A 10,104-nucleotide genomic window follows, 5' to 3' on the forward strand; every position below is an offset into this window, starting at 1 on the left:
GGGGAGGGAGGAAGAGGGGGAGGAGGAAGAGGAGGAGGAGGAGGAGGAGGAGGAGGAGGAGGAGAAGAAATCTGGAAGATTGGATTGAAGTAGGTCATCCCACTGCCCTCCCTTGGACATCCCCATGGCCACCTGGAGGACACCCAAAGCTCAAGATGGGTTTGGGAAACTGGGAAACACCTTTCGGAAATGGAATGTCTGAGGCAGCTGCTGTGACAGGGTTCCTCACCCGGCCAGCAGCCACTTAAGCTTGGGAGTTGATCTCTACAGTCGCCTCCCCACCCCCATCAGGCCCAGCTGTTGTTTTGATGACTGTGGGGCCAGGCAGATCCAATCCTCAGCCAAGAGCTTCCCAGGAGAGTCTTCGTCTTCCACCTCTGGGGTTGGCCAGACCAGCTTCCAGCAGAAGGAAGGCGGCCTCATTCCGGAGGAAGCACTCCTGGGCTGCTTGGCGACCAGCTGGCTCCGTCATTCTGTCTGATCAGGAAAGGAATCAAAGCTGGACACCGATGAAGGCTGGAAAACCCCAAGACAGACAAGGCACCCTACAGACCCGACTCAGCCACACACTGGGCTATGCTTAAGGCTACAAAATTCACTCAATCCTAGTTAGGCTGAGGTCTGACCCTGGCTGAGTCACACTGGCAAAACAGTGTGCTGGATCCTTTAAAAAAAAAAAAAATTAGGTCTGGCCATGGTGGCATGTTTATAATTCCAACATGTGGGCGGCTGAGGCAGGAGGATCATGAGTTCTAGAGCAGCCTGGTTAGAGTTATAAAAGTTAAAGTAAAAAGCAAGTCTGATACAACTAGATTCCAGGTAAATTATAATGAGCATATTTTTAATATATTGCTGGGCTTACAAGAAAATATGTCTCAAACAACCCCCCCCACCTCCAACAATTAAACATTACAAAAACCTAAACCAAGGGATCAGAGAGATGACCCAGGGTGTTAAGGCACTTGCTACCAACGTTGACAACCTAAATTCCATCCCTGGAACCCACAAGTTCTAAACGTTGTCCTCTCTGACTGTCACACACATACATTGTGGCATATGTACATCCATACATGTATACACACACACACACACACACACACACACACACACACACACACACCCCTAACAACAAGCTGGAAAGTGGTGGTATACTCCTTAAATTCAAGGCAGCGGCAGGCAGATCTCTGAGTTCAAGGTCTGCCTAATCTACAGAGTGAGCTTTAGAACAGCCAGGGCTACTCAGAGAAAACTTGTCTTGAAAAAAAAAAAAGGTTATAACACAACAATAGGAAGCAACCACATACTGAAGGGAACTGATAGGAAAATAGTTTTCTGAACACAGGACAGTGAGACATGCTGGGATGCTGGGATACAGATTAAGGGCCATGAACTAGTGCCATAAGGGGACCTAAGGTGACTGGTTTTTTGTTGTTGTTGTTAGTTTTTTGTTTTTTGTTTTTGTTTTGTTTTGTTTTGTTGTCTCTGGATAAGACTATTAAAGTCAGTGCCTATCTTAGGTTTCTATTGCTTTGATAAAGCATCAGGATGAAAGGGCTGGCGAGATAGCTGGTGCTCTTCCAGAGGACCAGGGTTCAATTCCCACCACTCACGTGGCAGCTCACAACTGTCTGTAATTCCAGATCCAGGGGATCAGACACATTCACATAGACATGAATGCAGGCAAAGCCACCAATGTATACTAAATAAAATAAAATATTAAAAAAAAAACCAAACAAATAAAAAACCTCAAGACCAACCAACCGACCAGTGGTACACGCATTTAATCCCAGCACTTGGGAGGCAGAGGCAGGTGGATCTCTGTGAGTTCAAGGCCAGCCTGGTCTACAGAGTGAGTTCCAGCACAGCAAAAGCTACGCAGAGAAACCCTGACTTAAAAATAAACAGATAAATGGACAGACAAGCAGAAAGACAGATAGAAGACAAGTCATACATCATGACAGGTTTATGTCATCTTATATTTCCCAGGTCTCACTCCATTAAAAGTAGTCAGGGCAGGAACTCAAGGCGAGAACCTGGAGGCAAGAATTGCAGCAGAATCTTACAATCACCACAGATATGAACTGGCATTATAAATCGTCAGGGCTTTGAGGGAGGGGATCTGGAGGGCTCACTCAGTAGTAGAAGTGGTAGAATTTCTGTTTTAAAATTAAAATGTTCAAGGCTTAACCCAGGATGGTAGCACACACCTTAAATCCTAGTACTTGGGGTGGGGGTGGGGGGCGGGGCAGAGTCAGGCAGATTCCCTGAGTTCAAGGCTAGCCTGGTCTACAAATAAAATTCAAAAATAATATTTTTTTTGTTTTTTGTTTTTTGAGACAGGGTTTCTCTGTATAGCTCTAGTTGTCCTGGAACTCACTTTGTAGACCAGGCTGGCCTCGAACTCAGAAATCCACCTGCCTCTGCCTCCCGAGTGCTGGGATTAAAGGTCTGTGCCACCACGCCCAGCCAAAAATAATAATTTTAAAAATAATTTAAATTTAAAAAAATATATCCATGGCTAAGGCTATAGCTCAGTGGTAGAGTGCTTGCCTAATATTTATAAGTCCATCCCAGGACTACTAAAAATAAAAATAAATAAGATATTCTATAAAAAGAAATAAGATATTCTAGTTGTAGTATATACGAGTCCCATGAAGAGGAGAAGAAAGGAGACAGGGAGGGAAAGGAGAATGATAATTTATGCATAAATAGGAACATGTTAGTAAAATTGTAGCATGACAAATACAAAGTTAAATCTTAAAATTACCCACATTGTTATTCTGCTGCTTGTCTCAAAAGAAAGACCCCTGGTCAGAGAATGAGCTCCGGTTCTGGATACACACTAATGCCTGACCCTGAGTGCAAGCTGAGCACTAGGAACTGTAGAGGTGGCTCTGGGTCCTTTAGAAGACAACTGGCTGCTCTTCCAGAGGACCCAAGTCCAAGTCCTAGAACCCACATGCTGCTCACACCTGTCTGAAACTCCAGTTCCAGGGTTTGTGACACCCTCACATAAATACACATGCAGGCAAAACATCAATACACAAAAAATAAAAATAAATTACATATTAACAACAACACGCTGATCCTGCACTTACACTGAATCACTGATCCCAGATCCTATCTCAAACCTGGTCCGGCAATAGTTTGACCATGGACTCAACTGATCTTTTGTCCTGTACAAGGTCATGGCTGACCTTGGAGGACTCAGCTGATCCCACAAGTTGAGCCATGAAGAAGTCTGGTAGCTACTGGCTACACTGGAGCGTCTAGAATTATGCATGGTTTAGGGGGTGGGGGCACAGAGATGGCTGCAAAGCTGGCTGCTGACCACAGAATTGGGTGGAGGACATACGCTTTTCTGCTTTTCTTGAAGGGACACCTTTTTTTCCCCCCTCTTCTGAGGGACCCGGTTGCCATCTCCTGGCGACTTCGAGCACTGCGCTCAGAGCCCCAAGGCAGCCGTTATGATACGGAGAGACCTTGAGGCGTCAGACCCAATCACAAAGTTGTTTCTCCTCGTCCGGGTGGCCGTCCGCCAGATCTTCGCTGCTCCTGGGCGGGCGGTGCGGGTCGGGGGTCCTCGCGTGGGTAGGCAGTACAGGGCGTAGTCGCCGGACCAGGAGGGAGCGGGCGGCGGAGGCGAGCACCAGAAGTGGCGGCAGGGAGAGGAATCCGAACACAATGAGCGCCGCGGAGCTTCGGTCTGAGAGCAATGCTCGGCACCGTGGACCCGGAGCTGGATGAACCTGTGGACAGTGGAGGCGTGCAGTCAGGCAGGGAAGCACTAGAGTGGAGTAGTGGTGAGGGAGGTCCTGGGCCCGAGGCCTGGAGAACCTAGCTGGGCCTAGAGCTCAGGGCTGAGTCCAGAAAGAAAAGAGTAGGGCTGGAAGGCCTGGAGGTGGAGCCTGGACAGAAATGTGAGAACAGAACCAAGAGAGTTGGTTTATTGCTCCATCTGTACTGTCATCACCAGCTAGCATCGTTACTCTCCATAAGTTTCATAAAGGGATATAGGGGCTATCAAACCTTAGATGGGGGAAAGCCTAACCAAGGTCAAGAGGGTTCAGGGAAGGGCTGTGGGGGTGAGGAGGTGGGGAGGGTGAGTATGAGGAGTGGAGAAGCAGAGGACAGGTGAATCTGACAGTTTCTTTTCCTATCCCCACATCAACCTCACTGACCAGGCCCTGGTGCCTCCTGGTACGAAGCTAAGAGGCCTGGGGGGAAGCAAGACAGCTGTTCCCTGAGTAACAAAGAGCCTTTCTTTGGCTTCAGCTGGTAGGGATGTTGGCAGAAGAGGAGGACACATATGTCTCTGGTTACAAAGGGGCAGGGTAGAAGGGGGTAGATTCACCTTCAACCCCAAGGACTTGAACCTCCACAGAACTCTCACTTCCCGGGGACTAACCAATGGATACTGCTCACCCTTGAGTGACACAGGAATCCCAGGTAGACAACGGCAGCTGCTGGCAGCAACACCAGCAGGAAGACTGTTCCAGGTAGCAGCAGATGAAGCAGGAACCCAACTAGAGCCCGGCCAGACAGCACCAGGGTCCTGAGGCCTCGAGTGGCCAAGATAGGTGCCAGGACTGAGATGTGGTAATTAGCAGTCCTTCTTCCAGGTAGCATGGGTGCTGTGTCTGAGGCAACGCCTTCATCCTCTTCTGTCTCCCTTTCCTGCTCACTCATGTCCTGCCACGGGGCTTGAAGGATGTTTCCCCCAAGATCACAGTGGAAGGCAGCAGGACTAGCCCCCAACCACCCTAAGCCCAGACTAGAGATCCTTTTACCCTCCCCAGATTCAGTTCACATCGAGATCCTAGCCATCAGAGAGTAGACTCTTGTCCAGTTTAGTCTAGTACTGAATATCAGTCTCCAGGGCTACACCTCTGCCACAGATTCCCCTGATACCTTGTTGGGCCTCTTTGCCAGGCAAAGGCAGGCAGCGCCTATGTGCTCTGCTCAGGTCTCACAGAGCTCTTCCCATCTGAGCACTGGGGCCCTCCTTTCTCTCAGCCCACCCTTTCCCATCTTCCAGTTCTCCCAAACAATGGCTTCATTTCACAGACCTTGGCTATGACAGAAGCCCTATCAATAGCTGCCATTTAGGGACGAACTATCAACTCATTTCCCAGTCCTTGCCCCTGCACTTCCCCTTATCTGACACCAGATGACTTCATGTTTGGAATAATTCACAGGATGACAGGGTTGTACAGTTAGTAGTGCTTACGGTAGTACCTGGCATATAGTGGATACCTGATTAACAGCAGTTACAATTACTCTGTACTAAATCCAACCAATCATGGAAGTATACAACAAGCCTTTCAGATGATGGGAGCATATAGTCCACTGAAAACTCCAGCCCTCTTCTGGTGTCCATAGGCACTAGGAATGCATGTAATGCACATACATACATTTGGGCAAAATGTTCATACCCATAAAGTAAAATAAATACATCCAAAAAATTTTTAAGTGTTGTAAATTATCTCCTTATCACCATACTAAGCACATATTCCATACACACACACACACACACACACACACACACACACGGCATATCCTCTCCCACTTATGGCTAGACAAGGTAGCCCTGTTAGGGGAACAGGATCTACAGTCAGGGAACAGAGTCAGGTAAGACCCCGCTCTAGCTGTCAGAGAACTCCCATAACAAACCACAACCATCACCAACCAATCCACAACTCACCCCACCTCTCAGGGCCCTAACATTTATATACTCTCTGAAAAGTCCCCAGAATTACAAACATCACACAATCACAGAAACTATCCGCACCTGGCAAAATCACAACCCTGTTAGAGAACAAGACAAATGATAATCATCTCCTGTGGACAGTCCAAAGTCCAAAGCAGCTCCATACCCCCATACCTAGAATCAAAATGAAAGCACTGTCTTGTAATATTTCTGTGTTTTTCAAGGAAATCAAAACTCCAAAATTGTCAGTACAGGTTGTGAGCCACCTAGTAGGTGCTGGGAATCTAGCCATGGTCCTCTGTAAGAGTAACAAGTGTTCCTAACTGCTGAGCCATTTCTCTAGGCCCTGACATTTTATTTTTGATTGTGTGTGTGTGTGTGTGTGTCTATATGTGGGAATGTGCACATAAGCTGGAGAGTCCTCAGAGGCCAAAAGTGGGAGTCAGAGCTGGGCATGGTAGTACACACTTTCTATCCCAGCAGTTGGGAGGCAGAGGCAGGCAGATCTTTATAAATTCCGTGTTAATTTACATAGTGAGTTCTAGGCTAGCTAAGGCTATATAGTGAGATACATACTGGGACTCTATCTTTAAAAAGAAGAAGGAGGAAGAGGAGGAGGAGGAGGAGGAGGAGGAGGAGGAGGAGGAGGAGGAGGAGGAGGAGGAGGAGGAGGAGGAGGAGGAGGAGGAGGAGGAGGAGGAGGGAAAAAATAAAGGAAGTAGTGGGAGGAGTGGGAGCCAGATCCCTTGGGGCTGAAGTTACATGTGGTTCTGAGATGCACAGTGTGGGTGCTGGGAATTGAACTTAGGTCCTCTGTAAGAGCAGTACATGTTTGGTTTGATTTTTAGTAGTCATGATAGGTGGCTCCAGCTCCAGGGGATCCCGGGGTTAAAAAATAAAACAATATATTTCTGATTTTAAAGGAACGAATATTCTCACTACACATCCCACTATGAACGTTTATGTCGGTCCAGATCTTTGCTTCTTGTTGACTAGCCTATGAAACATACTTTTTTTTTTTTTTTTGGAGCATCTACTTTTAGAAGAGAAAGACAGATATTTAAAATGAACAGATTTTGGCTAGTGAAATGGTCCAAAAGACAGGGGTGTTTGCAGGCAGGCTTGTTTACAACCTGGTAGAAGAGAACTGACTTCTGCAAGTTGTCATTGGATCTCTACTGGGCACACAACTCCCAACCACACACGAATAAATAAAATAAATACTATTTGTTCCCGGGTGCTAGGGGATTAAAGGTGTGCAATAACAAAACCCAGCTAACAAAAAATTTAATGGACAGACTTCTGTTGAGTTCTAAGATGAAAACAAGAGGGTCAGAGGCAAAGACTGCTTCAGTTTGGCTGTTAGGCTCTAAGCCCTTGGGAAGTGGCATCTACATGAACTGGTGAGAGCCATTGGGCTAGGCCTCAGAGATAGGCGGGGCCCTTCACAGAGTTGTTGGGAGATTCTTCCTTGTAGCACTTGGAAGGGCTGCTGTTCCCAGCACGGAGAGAGTTCAAATACGTCTCTTGAGACGCTTCATCCTTTGGAGAGCTGGAGCTAAAACAGACAGCTCCATGCTGTGCTACCCATTGTTGGACAGTCTCCTCCAGAGAACTGCAGGACCTAGCTATTAGGGTCAGCTGGAGAGGCCCTGCTGCCCACATCTAGAATCTGGTCAGGTGGGCAGCCCTTTCTGTCCCGAGCCCAGAGTCAAGGGTCCACACGAATGCCTTGTTCCTACAGACCCCTTTCTACCTCTAGACATAGGTACTTAGCAGCTCCTGTTCCAGAAACATCCTTGCTTGCTTCTGCCCCTTCCCACCCAGACATCGCTTCACTTTCCTGGCCTGCACTAGCCTGTCTTAACCTGTTTTCCAGGAGTTTCCGGCCCCACTGTTCAGATGTCTGTGGTGAACCGTTTCTCCTTCAAAGCATCTTATTAGGAAGGAGGATAGAACCTTACAGTGTCCCCTCCCCAACCCTCTCTGAAACCAGGAAGAGAGGTGGTTTCAGTCCGAGGATGGAGTGAGGGTGGGCAGGTCTCAGGGTACCTGAGGGCAAGTCAGAACATATTAAAGTTTGTGTTACTTAGAGAGGAAGGGAGGAAGGAGGGGCTGTCATCCAGGGCATGTTCCTGCTTGTCCTTCCCAACCTGTCCTGGCCTTTCCTCCTGGGAGTGTGGCCAAGAGTTTTAGTAGTCAGCAAGGGAGCAAGGTGCTCAGGCTAGGGGTGCTACCTGGCAGGCATAGACTCCCTTCAGATTACTAAATAAACAGTGTCTGGTGGCCTCTCATGGTGCAAAAGCCCTTTGCCCACTCTCTCGCCTCCCAATCTGGCCTCCCAGAATGAGGTTAGGCTAGAAATAAAATAGAGAGAACCAGAGTCAACCAGAAAACAGAGTTCATGTGCCAGCTCCCTCTGGAGGTAATTGGGAGCCACAGCCCTTCCTCCTGGTGGGGTGGTGACATGGTGACAAGGGACACTTGGTAAGGTGAACCAGCCAGGAGCCTTAGGGTGGACACAGGTCCCTACTTTCCCCCAGATGGATTCCAGCAGGCTGGCGCAGGAACTACAGTGGATGAACCTGGTCTGGGAGGAGGCCCCAGCAAGCAAGACAGAGGGACCTCTTACATCTCAGGGCTGGAGTACTCTGTTCCAGGCAGTGTGGTGGGGTGCTCCTAGTCTGGTGATGCAGCTGCTGAGGCAAGGTGCCAGTGTGGAGGAGAGGTGAGCTTCATGACTAACTAGCCCTAGACTCTTTCTCTGGCTGGGGCTAAACGTCTGGGCAGCTTTATGACTTCTTTCGTACCCCGCAGGGATCACACAGGTAGGACTCCACTCCATCTGGCTGTGATGCGGGGGCACGCACCACTGGTTCGCCTGCTGTTGCAGCGTGGGGCTCTGGCAGGTGCAGTTGACCACACAGGGCGCACACCATTGCATGAGGCTGCCTGGCATGGGCACTCAAACGTGGCAGAATTATTGCTGCGACGTGGGGCCTCAGTAGCGGCATGCTCTCAAACAGGCTTCACGCCCCTGCACGGGGCAGCTGCTCTGGGCCGTACGCTACTCGTTACAAGCTTCACGGCGGCCTCCGAATCAGGCCTTGATGTGAAAGACATAAGAGGTTGGACTGCTGCACACTGGGCAGCGGCTTGTGGGCAACTGCCAGTGCTGGAGCTGCTGACTGCTGGAGGCAATGCAGACCTGGATGGTGCCTTGCTGGTATCAGCGATAGCTGGAAGTGCGTCAGCGTTGCAGCTTCTCCTGACACTGGGGGCAAAGGTGGACACCCTGGACAGTACTGGAGCCACTGCACTTGGCCTGGCAGCTGGCTTAGGCCACCACCAAGTAGGTCCAGCCTTCATCTGCAATGACTGTGCCAGAAGCTAAAGGGCCTCACCCCCTACATTTCTATAAGCTCTTGGGGAAGATTCAGAACAGGAGAGGAACAGGTGGGCAGGATGGAGGGCAGAGGGGTTGAGAGCTGAGCCTGTTTCCAGCTGGGCCCTACTTATATAACCTCCCTACTGAATGGTACCTGGGGAGGTCTCCCATTCCTGGCAATCTGGCTTTGTTCTGGTGGTCCATAACAATGAATTAGGTGGATGGATGGGTAGATAGATGATAGATGGATAGGTTTTCTGAGACAGCATCTTTCTGTGTAGCCTTGGCTGGCTTGAAGCTGCTCTCTATATTGACTAAATTGTTCCTGAACTCCCATAGATTCTCCTGAGTACTGGGATTAAGGTATTGGGCCACCATGCCAGGCAACAAACATCCATGTAAAACATTCTGCAGGAGCTCAAGATTAGTGGGGCCCAGGGGGCACCAGAGGACAGCACCCTTCGCACAGTGTTGAATTTAATCTAAGAATTTGGGGTTGCTTTAGATCCCATTCTATTCATTCCTAAAAGAAAAAGGGGCTGTAGGTCTGGTAGAAACCAGGTCCAGATCCTCACTCCTCTGGGCCAAGGTAATAGGCTCTTTCTCTCATCTTCTTCCTTTTTTCCCCCAGGACATTGAGGTCCTGCTGGACCATGGGGCAGACCCAAATATCAGGGACAGAAACAACCGCTCTGCACTCCACAGGGCTGCCACTGGTGGACATCTACAAGTTACACAGCTGCTGGTGGCTAAGGGCATTGAAATAGATGCTCAGGACTCTCTGGGCCTCACACCTCTGCACCATGCTGCTCGAGGCGGTCATGTAGAAGTTGTCAGCCATCTCCTGGACATGGGTGCACACATCGATGCTGCTGGCTGGCTGCACAAGACCCCTCTGCACCTTGCTGAGGAGTGTGGCCACAGCACCACTGTGGAGTGTTTGCTGAGCCGAGGAGCCAACTCTACCTCAAGGACACAGTGGGGTGAAGCGGCCCAGATCCCATAG

At 49.2% G+C, this 10,104-nt stretch overlaps 2 protein-coding genes across 2 annotated transcripts; one reads left to right on the plus strand and one right to left on the minus strand.

Moving 5' to 3' along the window:
* Positions 1 to 2,523: 2,523 nt before the first annotated feature.
* Positions 2,524 to 4,937, minus strand: Tmem88b (transmembrane protein 88B). The gene is made up of 2 exons (XM_021201248.2): positions 4,426 to 4,937; positions 2,524 to 3,749 (listed from the first exon to the last, which is right to left on the minus strand). The coding sequence occupies exons 1-2, from the start codon at positions 4,687 to 4,689 to the stop codon at positions 3,492 to 3,494; spliced, it is 522 nt and encodes a 173-aa protein (XP_021056907.1). The 5' UTR covers positions 4,690 to 4,937; the 3' UTR covers positions 2,524 to 3,491.
* A 3,164-nt stretch (positions 4,938 to 8,101) lies between these two features.
* On the plus strand, positions 8,102 to 10,104 carry Ankrd65 (ankyrin repeat domain 65). The gene is made up of 3 exons (XM_021201247.1): positions 8,102 to 8,438; positions 8,528 to 9,062; positions 9,730 to 10,104. The coding sequence occupies exons 1-3, from the start codon at positions 8,254 to 8,256 to the stop codon at positions 10,102 to 10,104; spliced, it is 1,095 nt and encodes a 364-aa protein (XP_021056906.1). The 5' UTR covers positions 8,102 to 8,253.

This window comes from Mus pahari, chromosome 6 (genome assembly GCF_900095145.1).
Source record: "Mus pahari chromosome 6, PAHARI_EIJ_v1.1, whole genome shotgun sequence".
NCBI classification, from domain to species: Eukaryota; Metazoa; Chordata; class Mammalia; order Rodentia; family Muridae; genus Mus; species Mus pahari.